At 38.3% G+C, this 20,545-nt stretch overlaps 1 protein-coding gene across 2 annotated transcripts in view; it reads right to left on the reverse strand.

The window, feature by feature from the left end:
* Nucleotides 1-20,545, reverse strand: part of ANO10 (anoctamin 10) — a 254,858-nt gene that overhangs the window by 218,675 nt on the left and 15,638 nt on the right. Inside the window, exons 2-4 of one of the 2 annotated variants that reach the window (XM_019023785.3) lie at nucleotides 19,660-19,809; nucleotides 14,294-14,491; nucleotides 12,431-12,565 (exon numbers count right to left, since the gene is read on the reverse strand). In XM_019023785.3, coding sequence (XP_018879330.1) covers nucleotides 12,431-12,565; nucleotides 14,294-14,491; nucleotides 19,660-19,798 — 472 coding nt within the window. In that variant the 5' untranslated portion in view covers nucleotides 19,799-19,809. Of the gene's footprint in view, nucleotides 1-12,430; nucleotides 12,566-14,293; nucleotides 14,492-19,659; nucleotides 19,813-20,545 lie in introns of both variants that reach the window. The other variant, XM_019023786.3, reaches the window with a different exon arrangement.

Below are 20,545 nucleotides of genomic sequence, written 5' to 3' on the forward strand. Positions count from 1 at the left end.
CTTGCTCAGAATGCAGGCAATGAGGGTGCATGACAGACACCTGGAGTACGTCTGCTCCCTGCCTGGCACCATAGCCAGATAAGAGGCCAGGTTGGAGGAAGAAGAGCAAGTCTGCCATGTTGGAAGAGTGACCTGCTGGGACCAAAGGATGGAAGGTAACTAGCTGTGGAGCTGTGGGTCTTGGTGGGCCAAAGACAGGCCTAAATGCCAAACACAAAATCCCTGCAAGAACAGGGCTCCATGGAGGTTCTTTTCAGGGACTAAAATGGCTCAAGGAGAATGCACTGCCAGGTAAAATCTGAGCTTCTCACTACCACAGTTCCCTGCTGGAAGCCCCTAGGACCCTTCTCTCTCCCACACACACTTTCTTCTAAAAATGGCCAGTCCAGGAAAAATAAGGGTTCATTAAAACATAAGTAATAAAAAATAAGTAATAATCACAAAGAAAACTGGCATCGAGCTATACAAAAATACTGCCTGGAAAAAAGGGGAAAACCAAAAATATTACAAGAAAAAATATATAAACAAAAGTCAAAGAACAAACAGCAGAAAATTATAGCATCCAGCAACAAAAAACCATGAAATTCTTTATGAAATTTAAGAAATTCATGCAAACATTCCATCTTTGAAATTAAAACTCAAAGAGGACCTCTGAGAGCTGGAGGAGAGAGCTCAGAGAAGCAATGCAAGAGAAAAATAAACCTGTTACAGATTCAAAGTCATGATAAAAGCAACAAAAAAAGGAAAGACTGAAAATACAATCGGGAAACTGGCAGACAAGACTAAGGAAAGTATGTAAGAACAAAGACTTGAAAATACTACAAAGAATATGTAAGAGCCCACATATATAAAATTGGCACCCCTCAAGATGAGAACAGAGCAAATACAACCAAATAACTCTTCAAAGATAACTGAAGAAAATTTTCCTGAAATCATGGTAATCCTTACTCTGTATACTGAAAGAACATTATGTCCAACCAAAAAAAAATTGATAAAAAATAACGTCAAGACATACGCAGATAACTGGAAATGCAGACAAATAAGAACAAGAGTGCCTACATTCAAACTTCCTGATACCTCCTAAAAGCCATACAGATCAACAAGGAGAGCAAGTAAAAGTACCTATAACATATGCCTACAGCACAACCCAGAGACAGGGGAGACTGCAACATGTAAGCCAGGCAATAAAGAACCAAGACCTGGAAGAGATCTGGGCCACAGTCTAGAATGGTGCAGGAAGTCCCAGCAGGAGCTGCACAGAGAAACGGGGAGGCCAGGGGGGTCCATATGGTGTAGGAACCCAGATAACACCAATGAGGACTCATCACCCTCCTTCAGGAGAAGGCCCCACACCAAGTGGGAACTTCCAAGAACAAGTCTGAGACCTGACGGGTCATAGCTCTGACAGCAGGAAGGGCTGAAGGGAAGGGTTGGAAAGTACACAGAACAAGAGGCAAGCTGACCGTAAAGCACTGCTTCTGGGAAATGCAAAGGGAAGTGTCTAGAAAAGTAATAGACTTTGGGGGTAGCAGCTTATGGGGAAGGAAAGGAAGTTAAAACGTGATTAAGAGTCCTACTGAATCAAGATCCCACATCCCATAAGATCTCCTGCTAATGGGTGATACAGGAATATCCTCAATATTTAAACGTTAATGAGAAAAATTTTTTTAATCAAGAAAAAAAAAAGCAAGCACAAATAAGACAAGGGAAAAATACCATTAAAACAGGAGTTTAAAAGATGCTGAGAGAAATTTGTACAAATCAACCCACATAAATTTGAAAACCTATGTGATAAAATGGAAACTTTTCTAGGAAAATATAATTTACCCAAACTGACCCCAGTAGTGATAGAAAGTCTAAACAAACCAATTTCCATAGAAGACTTAGAGAAAACTGTTCAAAAACCTAATCCACAAACAAACATCAGAGCCAGATGGTTTCATATAGAAATTCTAACATACTTTTAAAACGGATTAGATTTTGACTACACATAGTAATAGAACAAAAGAGAAAACAGAAAATCTTAAACTTCATCCAGAACTTGCATTGTTAATATTAAAATTAGCATGCCTTACAAGCTATTTTATGTAAATTGTAAAATAAAGCAAATTAGTAATTACGGTAATGTTATTAAGAATCAATATTTTCAATATGAGTAAAAAGATACAAATATAAACCAAAGAAATTAATAGCCTATACTGTTAAATTTGAATTGACTATATCAATATAAATTCATGATTTTCAAAAATATATATCCTAGCCTTTTCCATTGAAATGGGAAAAAAGATGGCATAGCCTATATAAACGATATTTTAAGCACACAAAAAAGCAATTTCAACATAAAATGTAACATCAACTATGATAACCTAGCACAAAATATGTCATTTGTTTAAGTTTACTTAGTAAATATTTTACTTAGTATAAATTTACTTAGTAAAAAAAAAAAAAAAAAAATCCTCAGATTAGAGTGCAAAGCAAAATCCGACTATATCCTGATATAAGAGATCCACGTAAAATGATACTGAAAGGGGCTGAAAGTAAAAGGCTGGGCAAAAACATTCTAACAGATGCAAACTAAATAAGGCAAGAACCACAAGACAAGGCTGAATTCAGCAACAACAAAACATCAAGCAAGATGAGGAATAATATTTCATAATGATAAAAGGTGCAATAGACAATAAAAATCTATCCAAGATCTTTATGCAGCCAAAACATAGCTACAAAATTCATAAAACAAAGGTAAAAGAAAATACGAAGAACAAATTGGCAGGAACACAATGAAATTCTTATAGTTGTTATAGAGATCTAGAGCTACGATGGATCAAGAAAACAAAGTACAAGGGACACAAGAACTACATGACAAAATTAACAATGTATACATAATATAAATTAACTGTCAAATACTACAAAAAATAAATCTAAGTACTCATGTCATATGAATACTGATGCAAAAATAATGAAATATTAAATGGAAGTCAGCAGGAAAATAGATAATATAAGCAAGTATGGTTCACCATGGGAATAAATGAATGAGTTAATATTAGGAATTCTATTAACATCGGTTGCCATATTTATAATGTCAGGGGTAAAAAAAAATAGTCTTCACAGATGTCATTAATATAATGACATCTTAATAAAGATGTCATTATACACAAAAACTTCTTAATAAAGTAGAAGAAATGAATGTTTTCTAAACATGATAAAAATTACCTAGTCAAATGCCACCATCATGCTGAATGCTCAATATAACATGCATTCCTTTATGAACTGAAGCAATCGGCTGGGCGCAGTGGCTCACACCTGTAATCCCAGCACTTTGGGAGGCTGAGGCGGGTGGATCATCTGAGGTCAGGAGTTCAAGACCACCCTGGGCAACATGGTGAAACCTAAGACAGTAGAATTGCTTGAACCTGGGAGGCGGAGCTTGCAGTGAGCCAAGATCACGTCACTGCACTCCAGCCCGGGCAACAGAGCAAGACTCTGTCTCAAATAAATAAATAAATACATAAATTAATTGAAGCAATCACTATGGAGGGCAATTTGGCAGTATCTACTCTAAAAGATGCATATGCCTTTGATCTAACAATTTCACTTCTGGGAATTTTCCTACTTTATTTTTAATGAAAACATTGAAGGAAAACAATTAGATGTTCATCAATATGAAGACATCTATATGATGGAATACTACATGGCCTAGAAAAGGAATGAGTTAGGCCTAATTTGGTATTCTACAATAATGATCAAAATATATTATTAAATAAAAAAGCAAGGTCCAAAATGGTATGCACAATATACTCCCCATTTGTCTGAACATGTCTTCTCTTGAACAGAATTTCTCTAAGGGTATATAATAGGGAGGGAACAAAGGGATTTGGAACATGGGACAGGAAAGAGACAACTTATCATTGTCTAAATTTTTGTACTATTTGAATTTTCATCATATACATGTATTATTTTTTAAATTGACAGAAACTAATGGAAAATAAACACAAAAATTGTAAGATGCTTGGGAGAAGTATTTTCCTGCCATATGTTATATAAATTGAAAAGAATCATTTAGATGTCCACAGTACAGATGATAAACCCTGTTTTCATCGGAACTCTGAATACAGTTCACAGTAGGCTAGAATAAATACTACATCTTACTTAAAAATAGATTTTCTATAAAAAAAGTAAAAATAATAATTTATCCTAAGAAAATACTCTAAAATGCAAGAAGGTTGAGAAAGATTAGAATTTGAAAAAGCTCTGTCAAAAGTAAGGCACAATTCTGAACACAAAAGAGTAAGTTAGGAAGGAAGTTAGAGAGTTAGGAAGCTAGAGAGGCAAATAAAAGAAAATCTCAGAAGGCCTTCTATTCCCCATCATGTCTAAGGAAATCAGGAAGACCAGAGAAGATACAGCATCACCTAAGAAGAATTCTTGCCAAAAATTTTTGCAGTTTTCAGGAAAAACAGAGGATAGGGGAACAATGAGAAAACGATCTAAGAGACAAATGGCATGGTCTCTTCAGCAAGTCGATGCCATGAGGGAAAAAATGGAAAAGAGAAACTATTCTATATTAAAAGAGACAGACATAACCAAACAACATGGGTTAACCTAGACTGGATCTCAGTTTGAGCAAACAAGCTCTAAAATATATTTGGTGACAACTGGGAAAATGTGAATATGAACTGGTTCTTGGGCATCTGTCTGCCTGTGACAGATAGGACTAGCTGGATTTCCTAGGCCGACTAAGAATTCCTAAGCCTAGCTATGAAGGTGACCACACCCACCTTTAAACATGGGGCTTGTAACTCAGCTCACACCCAACCCATCAGTTAGTAAAGAGGGCTCACTAAAATACCAGTTAGGCTAAAAGCAGGAGGTAAAGAAATAGTCAAATCATCTGTCGCTTGAGAGCACAGGGGGAGGGACAATGATCACGATATAAACCCAGGCATTCGAGCAGGCAGCGGCAACCCCCTTTGGGTCCCCTGCCATCATATGGTAGCTCTGTTTTCACTCTATTAAATCTTGCAACTGCACATTCTTCTGGTCCATGTTTGCTCCGGCTCAAGCTGAGCTTTTGCTCACCATCCACCACTGCTGTTCGCCGCAGTTGCAGACCCACCATTGACTTCCATCCCTCCAGATCAGGCAGGGTGTCCGCTGCGCTTCTGATCCAGTGAGGCACCCACTGCCGCTCCCAATTGGGCTAGAAGCTCGCCATTGTTCCTGTGCAGCTAAGTGCCCAGGTTCATCCTAATGGAGCTGAACACTAGTTGCTGGGTTCCACGGTTCTCTTCCACGACTCATGGCTTATAATAGAGCTATAACACTCACTGCATGGCCCAAGGATCCATTCCTTGGAATCCTTGAGGCTCCCCAGGTCAGAGAACAAAAGACTTGCCCCCATCTTGGGAGCAGCCTGCCCCCATCCTGGGAGCTCTAAGAACAAAGATCCACCAGTAGCACCTGGATGAAGATTGGAAGGTGGTATTACACTATTAAAAGTAAACCATGAGAGGTTCCAAGATGGCCGAATAGGAAAAGCTCCAGTCTACAGCTCCCAGCATGAGCGGCACAGAAGAGAGGTGACTTCTGCATTTCCAACTGAGGTACCAGGTTCATCTCACTGGGGCTCGTTGGACAGTGGGTGCAGGACAGTGGGTGCAGCACACAGACCGTGAGCCGAAGCAGAGCGAGGAATCACCTCACCCAGGAAGCACAAGGGGTCGGGGAATTCCCTTTCCTAGCCAAGGGAAGCCGTGACAGACGGCACCTGGAAAATCGGGTCACTCCGACCCTAACACTGCACTTTTCCAATGGTCTTAGCAAACGGCACACCAGGAGATTATATCCTGTGCCTGGCTCAGAGGGTCCCATGCCCACGGAGCCTTGCTCACTGCTAGCACAGCAGTCTGAGATCTAACTGCAAGGCAGCAGCAAGGCTGGGGGAGGGGCGCCCGCCATTGCTGAAGCTTGAGTAGGTAAACAAAGCAGCCTGGAAGCTCGAACTGGGTGGAGCCGACCACAGCTCAAGGAGGCCTGCCAGCCTCTGTAGACTCCACCTCTGGGGGCAGGGCATAGCTGAACAAAAGGCAGCAGAAACTTCTGCAGACTTAAACGTCCCTGTCTGACAGCTTTGAAGAGAGTAGTGGTTCTCCCAGCACGCAGCTGGAGATCTGAGAATGGACAGACTGCCACCTCAAGTGGGTCCCTGACCACCGAGTAGCCTAACTGGGAGGCAACTCCCAGTCAGGGCCAACTGACACCTCGTATGGCTAGGTGCCCCTCTGAGACAAAGCTTCCAGAGGAACGATCAGGCTGCAACATTTGCCGTTCTGCAATATTTGCAGTTCTGCAGCCTCCGCTGGTGGTACCCAGGCAAACAGGGTCTGGAGTGGACCTCCAGCAAACTCCAACAGACCTGCAGCTGAGGGTCCTCACTGTTAGAAGGAAAACTAACAAACAGAAAGGACATTCACACCAAAACCCCATCTGTACATCACCATGATCAAAGTCCAAAGGTAGATAAAACCATAAAGATGGAGAGAAACCAGAGCAGAAAAGCTGAAAATTCTAAAAATCAGAGCACCTCTTCTCCTCCAAACAAATGCAGCTCCTCGCCAGCAACAGAACAAAGCTGGACAGAGAATGACTTTGACGAGTTGAGAGAAGAAGGCTTCAGAACATCGGTAATAACAAACTTCTCAGAGCTAAAGGAGGATGTTGGAACCCATCGCAAACAAGCTAAAAACTTTGAAAAAAGATTGGACGAATGTCTAACTAGAATAAACAGCATAGAGAAGAGAACACGTTAAATGACCTGATGGAGCTGAAAACCACGGCACAAGAATTACGTGATGCATGCACAAGATTCAGTAGCTGATTCGATCAACTGGAAGAAAGGGTATCAGTGATTGCAGATCAAATGAATGAAATGAAGCAAGAAGAGAAGTTTAGAGAAAAAAGAGTAAAAAGAAAAGAACAAATCCTCCAAAACATATGGGACTATGTGAAAAGACCAAATCTACATCTGATTGCTGTACCTGAAAGTGACGGAGAGAATGGAACCAAGTTGGAAAACACTCTTCAGGATATTATCCAGGAGAACTTCCCCAACCTAGCAAGGCAGGCCAACATTCAAATACAGGAAATACAGAGAACACCACAGAGATACTCCTCAAGAAGAGCAACTCCAAGACACGTAATTGTTAGATTCACCAAAGTTGAAATGAAGGAAAAAATGTTAAGGGCAGACAGAGAGAAAGGTCGGGTTACCCACAAAGGGAAGTCCATCAGACTAACAGCAGATCTCTCAGCAGAAACTCTACAAGCCAGAAGAGAGTGGGGGCCAATATTCAACATTCTTAAGGAAAAGAATTTTCAACCCAGAATTTCATATCCAGCCAAACTAAGCTTCATAAGTGAAGGACAAATAAAATCCTTTACAGACAAGCAAATGCTGAAAGATTTTGTCACCACCAGGCCTGCCCTAAAAGAGCTCCTGAAGGAAGCACTAAACATGGATTGGAACAACCGGTACCAGCCACTGCAAAAAACATGCCAAATTGTAAAGACCATCGAGGCTAGGAAGAAACTGCATCAACTAACGAGCAAACTAACCAGCTAACATCATAATGACAGGATCAAATTCACACATAACAATATTAAACTTAAATGTAAATGGACTAAATGCTCCAATTAAAAGATACAGACTGGAAAATTGGATAAAGACTCAAGACCCATCAGTGTGCTGTATTCAGGAGACCCATCTCACATGCAGAGACACACATAGGCTCAAAATAAAGGGATGGAGGAGGATCTACCAAGCAAATGGAAAACAGAAACAAGCAGGGGTTGCAATCTTAGTCTCTGATAAAAACAGACTTTAAACCAACAAAGATCAAAAGAGACAAAGAAGGCCATTACATAATGGTAAAGGGATCAATTCAACAAGAAGAGCTAACTATCCTAAATATATATGCACCCAATACAGGAGCACCCAGATTCATAAAGCAAATCCTTAGAGACCTACAAAGAGACTTAGACTCCCACACAATAATAATGGGAGACTTTAATACCCCACTGTCAACATTAGATAGATCCACGAGGCAGAAAGCTAACAAGGATATCCAGCAATTGAACTCAGCTCTCCACCAAGAAGACCTAATAGACATCTACAGAACTCTCCACCCCAAATCAACAGAATATACATTCTTCTCAGCACCACATCACACTTATTCCAAAACGGACCACATAGTCGGAAGTAAAGTACTCCTCAGCAAATGTAAAAGAACAGAAATTATAAAAAACTGTCTCTCAGACCACAGTGCAATCAAACTAGAACTCAGGATTAAGAAACTCACTCAGAACTGCTCAGCTACATAGAAACTGAACAACCTGCTCCTGAATGACTACTGGGTACATAACGAAATGAAGGCAGAAACAAAGGTGTTCTCTGAAACCAATGAGAATAAAGACACAACATACCAGAATCTCTGGGAAACATTTAAAGCAGTGTGTAGAGGGAAATTTATAGCACTAAATGCCCACAAGAGAAAGCAGGAAAAGATCTAAAATTGACACCCTAACATCACAATTAAAAGAACTAGAGAAGCAAGAGCAAACACATTCAAAAGCTAGCAGAAGGCAAGAAATAACTAAGATCAGAGCAGAACTGAAGGAGATAGAGACATAAAAAACCCTTCAAAAAATCAATGAATCCAGGAGCTGGTTTTTTTGAAAAGATCAACAAAATTGATAGACCGCTAGCAAGACTAATAAAGAAGAAAAGAGAGAAGAATCAAATAGACACAATAAAAAATGATAAAGGGGATATCACCACCGATCCCACAGAGATACAAACTACCATCAGAGAATACTATGAACAACTCTACGCAAATAAACTAGAAAATCTAGAAGAAATGGATAAATTCCTGGACACATACACCCTCCCAAGACTAAAACAGGAAGAAGGTGAATCCCTGAATAGACCAATAACAGACTCTGAAATTGAGGCAACAATTAAGAGACTACCAACCAAAAAAAGTCCAGGACCAGACAGATTCACAGCCGAATTCTACCAGAGGTACAAAGAGGAGCTGGTACCATTCCTTCTGAAACTATTCCAATCAATAGAAAAAGAGGGAATCCTCCCTAACTCATTTTATGAGGCCAGCATCATCCTGATACCAAAGCCTGGCAGAGACACAACCAAAAAAGAGAATTTTAGACCAATATCCCTGATGAACATAGATGCAAAAATCCTCAACAAAATAATGGCAAACTGAATCCAGCAGCACATCAAAAAGCTTATGCACCATGATCAAGTGGGCTTCATCCCTAGGATGCAAGGATGGTTCAACATACGCCAATCAATAAACATAATCCATCATATAAACAGAACCAAAGACAAAAACCACATGATTATCTCAGTAGATGCAGAAAAGGCCTTCGAGAAAATTCAACAGCCCTTCATGCTAAAAACTCTCAATAAAGTAGGTACTGATGGGATGTATCTCAAAATAATAAGAGCTATTTATGACAAACCCACAGCCAATATCATACCGAATGGGCAAAAACTGGAAGTATTCCCTTTGAAAACTGGCCCAAGAGAGGAATGCCCTCTCTCACTGCTCCTATTCAACATAGTGTTGGAAGTTCTGGCCAGGGCAATCAAGCAGGAGAAAGAAATAAAGGGTATGCAGTTACGAAAAGAGGAAGCCAAATTGTCCCTGTTTGTAGATAACATGACTGTATATTTAGAAAACCCCATCATCTCAGCCAAAAATCTCCTTAAGCTGATAAGCAACTTCAGCAAAGTCTCAGGATACAATATCAATGTGCAAAAATCACAAGCATTCCTATACAGCAATAACAGAGAAACAGAGAGCCAAATCATGAGTGAACTCCCATTCACAGTTGCTTCAAAGAAAATAAAATACCTAGGAATACAACTTACAAAGGATGTGAAGGACCTCTTCAAGGAGAATTACAAACCACTGCTAAATGAAATAAAAGGGGACACAAACAAATGGAAGAACATTCCATGCTCATGGATAGGAAGAATCAATATCGTGAAAATGGCCATACAGCCCGAGGTAATTTATAGATTCAATGCCATCCCCATCAAGCTACCAATGACTTTCTTCACAGAATTGGAAAAAGCTACTTTAAAGTTCATATGGAACCAAAAAAGAACCCGCATTGCCAAGACAATCCTAAGCCAAAAGAACAAAGCTGGAGGCATCACGCTCCCTGACTTCAAACTATGCTACAAAGCTACAGTAACCAAAACAGCATGGTACTGGTACCAAAACAGAGATATAGACCAATGGAACAGAACAGAGCCCTCAGAAGTAATGCCACACATCTACAACCATCTGATTTTTGACAAACCTGACAAAAACAAGAAATAGGGAAAGGATTCCCTATTTAATAAATGGTGCTGGAAAAACTGGCTAGCCATATGTAGAAAGCTGAAACTGTACCCCTTCCTTACACCTTATACAAAAATGAATTCAAGATGGATTAAAGACTTGAATGTCAGACCGAAAACCATTAAAAACCCTAGAAGAAAACCTAGGCAATACCATTCAGGACATAGGCATGGGCAAGGACTTCATGTCTAAAACACCAAAAGCAATGGCAACAAAAGACAAAATTGACAAATGGGATCTAATTAAACTAAAGAGCTTCTGCATAGCAAAAGAAACTACCATCAGAGTGAACAGGCAACCCACAGAATGGGAGAAAATTTTTGCAATCTACTCATCTGACAAAGGGCTAATATCCAGAATCTACAAAGAACTTAAACAAATTTACAAGAAAAAATCAAACAACCCCATCAAAAAGTGGGCGAAGGATATGAACAGACATTTCTCAAAAGAAGACATTTATGCAGCCAACAGACACATGAAAAAATGTTCATTATCACTGGCCATCAGAGAAATGCAAATCAAAACCACAATCAGATACCATCTCACACCAGTTAGAATGGCAATCATTAAAAAGTCAGGAAACAACAGGTGCTGGAGAGGATGTGGAGAAATAGGAACACTTTTACACTGTAGGTGCGACTATCAACTAGTTCAACCATTATGGAAGACAGTGGCGATTCCTCAAGGATCTAGAACTAGAAATACCATTTGACCCAGCTGTCCCATTACTAGGTATATACCCAAAGGATTATAAATCATGCTGCTATAAAGACACATGCACACGTATGTTTATTGTGGCACTATTCACAATAGCAAAGACTTGGAACCATCCCAAATGTCTATCAATGATAGACTGGATTAAGAAAATGTGGCACATATACACCATGGAATACTATGCAGCCATAAAAAATGATGAGTTCATGTCCTTTGTAGGGACATGGATGAAGCTGGAAACCATCATTCTGAGCAAACTATCGCAAGGACAGAAAACCAAACACTGCATGTTCTCACTCATAGGTGGGAGGTGAACAATGAGAACACATGGACACAGGAAGAGGAACATCACACACCGGGGCCTGTTGTAGGGTGGGGGCATGAGGGAAGGATAGCATTAGGAGATATACCTAATGTAAATAATGAGTTAATGGGTGCAGCACACCAACGTGGCACATGTATACATATGTAACAAACCAGCACATTGTGCACATGTACCCTAGAACTTAAAGTATAATAATAATAAATAAAAAATTTTTAAAAAGTAAACATCTGGTCCCTGCTACTGGGGAGGCTAAGGCGGGAGATTATTTGAGCCCAGGAGGTGGAGGCCACAGTGAGCCATGTTCACACCACTGCACTCCATTCTGAGTGACAGAGCAAGACTGTCTCAAAAAAACAAACAAAACAACAACAACAACAACAAAAAACAGACTAGGGGACACAGAAGCTGACATGTTTAAAGTGTCTTTTAGGCAGCAAAAATGTTCTGAAACTTTGCCACTATCTGGGTTTGAAGCAAACTTGGAATTATGCATTGTAGTAAACTTTCATTCTGCAAACTAGTATCTTCATTAAAATGAAATCACACAAAACCAAAAAGTTGCAAAATTCTAATTTGCATACCCAGTGAGATCAGAGGAAATGGAAAAAGTGCTCCAGGAAAACACCATGTCTTCCCTTTTATATTCCTCCACAGATTTTCATGTACAATGTTAGGGCATAAAGTAAACTTTGCTCATTTTAATTGAGTAATATGTATATGTATACACACTGGATTTTAAGCTAACTGTATGGTATGAGACCTTGATAAATAAGTAGTCAACAATATAAAACAAACATATTGATTTAAAGATGCAATATACTGAGGTTCCAAAGGGAAAAGATATGTTCATAAAAATACAAGTTATTGTAAGTTTGTGTAAGTTCTTCTGTAAGAGGGAAAAAAGGCATCTATAATTTGCTATTTATGTCTATTAAGAAAAAGACTGGTTGACATAATGACTTACACAATGATTTTCCTGGATACAACTTTGCCTGAGGGTAGCCAGGGATCATTTTTTCATCTTTAGCTCTAAGATTTTCAAGTTCATGTTTGATAATGAATTGACATTCTGCCATTGTCAGGAAATCATCATTGTTATCTAAAATAAAACAGAAATCACCAGATTTTAGTAATAATCAAAATAAAAATATTCCAATTACCTGAGATTATAGAAATAATGGTGTAAACAATAAGCAATTAACATAAGAAGTAATCAAAGTATGAAGCTGGTAAATTAAATAGAACATAAAGCTCCTTAGATATTTTATAAGAATAAAAAAATTCTGTTATGCCTTCACGTAATACAATTCTACAATAATCATTTTAATACTTATATTAGAAACATTCAAAAAGCATATAATTGATCTCATTTAGTACCAATGAGCAGAAAGCAGTATGTTCTTTTATTCTAATAATGCATTAAACTTATTAACATATTATTATGTTAAACCAGGGATGGAATTGAAGAAGTTTGCCTATATGGCAAATTATCCTCCTTCAAACTCTCAAGCCCATTCCATTCCCTTCTGCAGTCAAACATCCCTTCTACTAATGAGAGAGAAGAAAGTCTTTTAAGAAAATGTTGTTGCTATTTGACAAGTGAAACCTCTTAAATATGGTAAATTTCCTCTTGAACATTTATTCACTCAGGTATAAACATCTAGAGTAAGTGAATCCAAAGAAGTCTAATCACATCTTCTAACTCTGAAAGCCCTGGCAGGGATCAGTTTGATTCTGAAGACAAGCTCCCATCCTGTTATCATATCCACCCTGGCTTTCCCAGTTCTTTCCTGAAAATATTCTCTACTAGAACCTGCTTTGGGGCCAGTATAGAACCAATGACCCTATCACATTCAGCAGGAGCCAGAAAATTCAGGAAATGAGGTTTCTAAGGTACTGAACTACTACTGTATTTCTTATTATTATAAAATTTTTCTAATTAATATTCACATGTGATTATTTGTAGAAAATAATCTCTACTTATGAGATGCAACTTTTTATAGTTAATTTCTTTTTACATGATTGTTTTCTTGTAGAGTTAGAAAATATAATACTTGGCCGGGCGCGGTGGCTCACGCCTGTAATCTCAGCACTTTGGGAGGCCAAGGCAGGCAGATCACGAGGTCAGGAGATCGAAATCATCCTGGCTAACACGGTGAAACCCCGTCTCTATTAAAAATACAAAAAAATTAGCCAGGTGTGGTGGCGGGCGCCTGTAGTCCCAGCTCCTTGGGAGGCTGAGGCAGGAGAATGGCGTGAACCCGAGAGGCGGAGCTTGCAGTGAACCGAGATAGCACCACTGCACTCCAGCCTGGGCGACAGAGTGAGGCTCCGTCTCAAAAAAAAAAAAAAAGAAAAAAAAAGAAAATATAATACTTTTTTTGGTGTATTTTGTTAACTTAGAATTGATTGGTGACAATCATTCTGCTTTCAAAAAAAAGGATTTTTCTGTATCAAGCTACTGAATACTCAAATTATAAGAATTAGAATAGAATAATATAAGTAAGTTACATGTGTTCCTCTAATTTGTGTTCATCCAGGGGAGGCAAAGGATGGCAACAGGCCAAATCCAGCCTGCCACATGGTTTTATAAATACAGTTTTATTGAACACAGCCTCGCCCATTCACTTACTTATGGTCTATGGCCGCTTTTTTGCTTCACAATGGCAGTGTTGAGTAATTGCAGCAGAGACCACACGGACTGCAAAACCTAAAATATTTACTATTTGACCCTTTACTGAAAAAAGTTTGCTGACCCCTGATCTATTCATCATAAACTTCTTTTTGATAAATGGATTCTAACAGAGACAAAAAACTTAGGGCTTACCATCAAAACCTTTGAAGTTCTGTCTGGTTCTGTATGTGAAGGCTCTCATGGTGTTATCATTGCACTCTTTTACCAATCCCACTGCTTCTGCCCCCAGTAACATTCTAATCTTGGAGGCACCAACAAGATATAAGTTCTGATTTTCTAGTGTTTCTTGTTCATATTTATTTAACAATGGTCTAAACAACAACTGGGCACCTTCAAAAACAAAAGATAAGTACAATCTTAGACAAACATAAAAGTTTCAAAAATAAAAACTTTCTAAATAAATATAATGTTTCTAGTCTGGTAGAAGAAAAAGAAATTATATTAGCAATTTAAATCCATCTTCCAAGTAAATAACATAAGTACATTAGGGATGGCAGTTCTTTATAGTTTTTCAATAAATGGAAAAACTGAAAAATGTACCACTAAGTAGCCTGCCACTTATTCAAATGAGAAGTAGATGAGACGAGAATTCAATATTTCTGAGCTCTAGGTATAAAAGTGCACCAAATAAAAATATAGAACAAAGATTGCAGTTTAATATAAATAGACGAAAATTTAAGAAAATTAATTTGGAACAAAATGTTTCAGTAAAAAGAAAAACCAAAAATGTAATACAATTACACTGGACTATAACAGATTTTGTGAATGTTAAATACTAAATAATAAAAAGCAATATAACTTTTCAGTGATTTTTCCCATAAATTTCTATGTTCTATTTGGTTTAATAATTTTCTGAAATAAGTTACCAAACATAAAGAGATATCATGATTTGATAATGTACATATAATTATTACTTAAAAGATTATAAAGAAAAAAGATTATTTCTACCTACATCAATTTTTGTTTGTTTGTTTTTGAGACACGGTCTCATTCTATTGCCCAGGTTGGAGTACGGTGGCACGATCTTGGCTCACTGCAACCTCCACCTGCCAGGTTCAGGAGATCCTCCCACCTTTGCCTCTCGAGTAGCTGGGACTACAGGTGTGTGCCACTATGCCAAGCTATTTTTTGTAGAGGCAGGGTTTCACCATGTTGCCCAGGCTGGTCTTGAACTCCTGAGCTCAAGAGATTCACCCGCTTTGGCCTCCCAAGTGCTGGGATTACAGGCATGAGCCACAGCGCCCAGCCTCAAACTTTTAAAGGTACATTTATTTCTTTACTATTTACCCTCTAGAGATGGTTGACAGGAATTATGAAAATATTAATCAGATGATAACAGGATCATGAGCAGAATTTATATTTCATTTATCAAATGGATTAATATATTAAGACACTATCATCTAGGTAATTTATAGTAAAGCTATTAAAGACTTTAGTAAAAGGTATATTCAATTTACAGAAAATACCAATGGCTCTTAAATATAAGATCCTTAACCTCACTCATATTAAGACAAATGTAAAAACTACACCAATATGCTGTTTCTCACTTCTCACACTGCAAAGATGGAAAGTTTGGTAATAGGTTGGTGAGCGTGGTAGCCGTGAAGGTACCCCACTCCACCAGCTCTCCCTTCAAGACAATCTGCTTTGAAGAACAGGGTTGACTGCCAGGCTCCTGGTGCCACACCTTAAGATCCTTCCCCCAGCTGCTTCCAGCCATCGGCTGGGCACGGAGGGGACACCTGAAACAAGGCCATTCCTGCACAACGTTAAGTTTCCTTTAAAGGGCAACTTTAAGCCTGGCTGTTAGTTTCTCCGAACTGGGCTGTGGTCTGAGGCTCTTCCTACTCAATTCTCCTTCCTTTCCCCTCTCCTTTCCCAAGTGTCAAATTGACAAAGTCTGAAGGCTCTCTAGACCCACTCTTGCCCCCTCCTCCTTCTTTCCACAAATATTTGTCTCAATAAACTTCTTGTTCATCAAATCCCATCTCTTGTTTGGAAGACCCAAACAGGCACAGTGAGTGTGTGGGGAAAGGCATCCCAGCCATTTTTAGTGGAATAGAAACTGGTATAACCTTTTTTTATTAATTTATTTATTTATTTATTTTGAGACAGTGTCTCACTCTGTTGCCCAGGCTAGAGTGCAATGGTGTGATATTGGCTCACTGCAACCTCCACCTCTGGGTTCAAGTGATTCTCCTGCTTCCGTCTCCCAAATAACTGAGATTACAGGTACAACCACATCCAGCTAATTTTTATATTTTTAGTAGAGATGGGGTTTCACTGTGTTAGCCAGGCTGGTCTCGAACTCCTGACCTCAAGTGATCCGCCCGCCTTGGCCTCCCAAAGTGCTGGGATTACAGGCATAAGCCACTATGCCTGGCCTGGTATAACCTTTATGAAGAACTATTTGTCAACATTTTGTTTTGAAAAAGAGCATTTTTCTCAGATGTTTGGTGATCTTTCATTACATGTTCATGTTTACGAAAGAGGCTCTGTGAGGCTAAATGGAACTTCTGAGGGCTTATATGGAGCTCATCAAGGATGGCCTTTAATGTAAGGTCTTCCTCCCCTCCATTAACCTTTCCCTTTCAAATTGTTCAGATGACTCCTTTGTTATTTGTTTTCACGTCATCAAATAACATGCTTATAGAGCTATTTCTTGATTTTTCAGTTTTAAGCATTGAAGATGAGGATTTTTAGCTCCCTTTCTTTCTTCACCATTTCCATTCATCATTCCCATCACCTATTCTCACAGTATGGTTAAGTCATCCTTTGGTTTCAAGTCAGTAGGTGATTATTACTACATATGTTATTTAGAGCTAAGCCTTACAGTATGCTATGATTTTCCTTTGTCATACTTTCCATTTTCCCAAAAGTTGCTGTCTTGTTTTATCATTTGCATAGTTTATTATGTACCTATCTATAATACAATCCCCCAAGTTCTCTGCCAACTGTCTCTCTCCTTGATCCACTGACATGAAAGATAACCTATCAACATCATCTTCTTGGAGAACTCTTTCTTCACTCTGCCCTCACACCTCACTTTTCGTTGTTCTCTTTCTAGAACTCCTTTTATTAAGATGTGTACCTCATTAACTAGTCCTTTAATTTTCTTATTATTTGTTCTCATATTTTCCAATTCTTTACCTTTTTGCTCTTCTTTCTTGGAGGCTTGTCTCAACATTATCTTCTAATAATTTTATTGAGTTTTTACATTTTAACTTCATATTTTCACTTTATAAGAGCTGCTTTTTTCCTAAAGGATTTTTATAATATCCTATTCTTGATTTATAGATGTTATATCTTTTCGTAACTCTGAGTGCTGAGATTTTTATTATCTTTTGGTTTTCTTCTTCTGAATAGTCTGTTGCTTTTATCTGTTTAGTTTTAGATTTCTCTTTCATGTTAGGAATTGTTCTCAGATGTTTGGTAATCTTTTATTACATGTTCACGTTTAAGAAAGGGGCTGTATAAGGCTAAACAGAAGTTCTGAGGGCTTAGATGGAGCTCATCAAGGATGGCCTTTAATGTAAGGCAGTCTGGTCAAATAATTTTCCGTTAGCAACCCCCTGATTTCTGCACCTTTTGTTATTTTGTCTTAAGCTGGTCAGGTTCTCCAAAGAAAGATTGTCCAATCTGCTTCCTACAAGGTGTGAATCTTGCTGCTAATATTTTGGAAACTGAATTAGGTATGTGAGTGGTGGAGTAGGGGAAAGGGGAATGGTATTCAGTATCTTATTTTCAGTACAGAATCTGTGCCTTCAACTGTGCATAGATTTCTATGCCAAAAACCATGCATCTGACCATCTCCAGAGAATAAACCTCAAGTCTTCTGCTGGGGTTGTAGAATATGGAAGAGATTCAAGGATCTATTTATTTTTATTTTAATTGGCATATAATAATTGTATATATTCATGGAGTACATAGCAGTGCTTCAATACCTATAATGTAGCGTGCTCAGATCAGGGTAGTTAGCATACCCATCATCTCAAACATTTATCATTTCTTTGTGTTGGGAACATTCAATATCCTCCTTCTAGCTATTTGAAACTCTGTATCATTTCTGATATGGATCTCAAACACTTATCTTTTCTTCTTGGTCCTACTTTTATCCCCACCTCCATAGATCCAGTGTCCCTAATTCCTGAGTCATTGTGGGTATTGTACAGAGTAAACCAAATTGCATCTCAACTTCCTTCCCTGTCAGCTTAACTTTTGGCTTTCTCAAATCTGACAAGTCAATAACTATTCAGCCGCCTGTTTCCTAGCTTCCAATTTTTGCTGCTCTTGTATCTTCTTTTTTTTTTTTTTTTTTTTTTTGGTCCATGTGACTTCGGTCTTTTATATATTTTTTAACCATTTTATTATTATTGTCAATTTAACAGGAGGTTGGAAGATAATCAAAGTAAACATGAGTATAAATCTACTCCCTTCACCTGGAAGATGCAGAACACTTTTTTGGAAAGATTTTTTATGATCGCCCAAAAAGTGTGGAAAGATGCCCATCCCTTCCCTGTGAGTCCCTGAAGGCACACAATCAGCAAAAAGATGGCTGGGAATACACTGGAATCTTTCACACTGAAACACTACATAGTTCCTAAATCACAAAAATTTTAAAGAACAGACTTAAGTTCAGTGAAATGCTCACATTTCAGCAAGCAAATACTCCTGCTTTTAAGCTTCCTTCTGGTTTAACTGTTTGAAAAAAATTTTAATTCCACTTTGATTCCAATTTTATTCTTAAGAAATAACTTCAGTTTATAGTAACAGTTTTTTTTTAAAGAGTCTAAGTCTAGTCCGGTGTTCAGAGACTTTGTGCAGACTAAGGTGTTGTTTTGTAGTTTACAAAATACTTGCTCATGTAAAACACTAAAACACCCGCTGCTTTCTCACCCAGACTGGGAACCCGGGTCACCTGTCAAGAGAAAGCTAAACCTTGGCATCTTAAGTCATTCCTTGCCACTGAAGAAAGTACTGCCATAGTGTCATCTAACCCTTTCCTTTACTTTTACAGTAAGTATATACGATTCATTTGTTCATGCCATGCACTGCTTTGTGACAGCTCTTCCATGTACTTTTCTTTATTTTGAATTTCTTTCTACCCTGATGGTAACATCTTTGCAGGAAGAGACCATATTTATCTCTCCCTTAGCACCATAACTGGCACATAAAGAGCATACAATAGATACTTGTCCATTCATTTGACAAATATTTTTTAAGCACCTACTATGCACCAAACAGTGTGGTAGGCATACTATTTAGAGCTGTGAAGAAAACCACTCATGCTGCTTTCAGTTTAATGGGAACTTAAAGCCTTCTGTTGATTTAGGACCTCCTTTCAAGTCCCAGATAGATAATAAAAGGCAAAAAATTTAACATTAGTAAATAAAATATATCAATGAAAATTATAAAACACATTTGCAAATACATTTTTAGTGACTGAGCATACAGTGTGGGAGGCCAGACTAAGTCTGAGCAGTGACTATTTTACTCACCTCCATCTTTTTTTTTAGCTATAATTCTGTTTTTCAGCCATTCTTTGGTTTCTTCTTTGACATCCTGAGCAAGTTCTATGACCACCAAAGGTGTGAAAGAACTCTCAGAAGTATCCAAAGCTGATAAGGTCACTTTCATCTTTGACAAATCTGCTGAAAATTAAAATAAAGAGTGAAAATGGGTTGTTATTATGGCAAAGAGAAATATGCTATAGACTTCATTTTCTCCCAATTATACCTAATTCTGGCTTCCAAGATAAAAGCAAATTTCTCGTGATTCAGATGGGTTATATGACAGACTCAACCAATGGTTCAAAGTACATGTGTGAGCCAAGCTTTGGAAAGAACGCCATCCTTTTCTATAAGCAGCTCAGAATGCAGCAGAATAGACATTTGTGTAAATGAAGGATAACGATGTCAAATGTGCTCTCACACAAGCGGAATAAGAAAGTATTTTCAAAGAATGTGACATCTGAACAGGATTCAGAGGAATGAGTAGCAGTTTGCCAGATACACAATGAGAGGTATCCTAAGTAGACAAAATTATATTTCCCTAGAAAATAATGATGAAAAAACAGCCAAGAGGCTTAGAGAAATACAAATGTTTAGGTATGGTGGGAACATTAACTTTGTGTAGGAGGAAAGAAGGGTGGGAATGAGCTGGTATCCAACTAGGGTCCCAGATTACAAAGGAAATGGGCTTTGTCTAACATACAATGGGAGTCACCAATTCATTATGAGCAGAGAACTGATGTAGTCGGTAGGGAGCTATTACAGATCACAAAGAGTCAGCCTAGAGTGTGGGAGGCCAGTTAGGGGGCCATTAAAGTAGTCTAGAAAAAGCTGATACTGGTCTGAACAATGACAATGAAGAGGAAAGGATAGC

The sequence above is a fragment of the Gorilla gorilla genome, chromosome 2, assembly GCF_029281585.2.
Source record: "Gorilla gorilla gorilla isolate KB3781 chromosome 2, NHGRI_mGorGor1-v2.1_pri, whole genome shotgun sequence".
Lineage (NCBI taxonomy): Eukaryota > Metazoa > Chordata > Mammalia > Primates > Hominidae > Gorilla > Gorilla gorilla.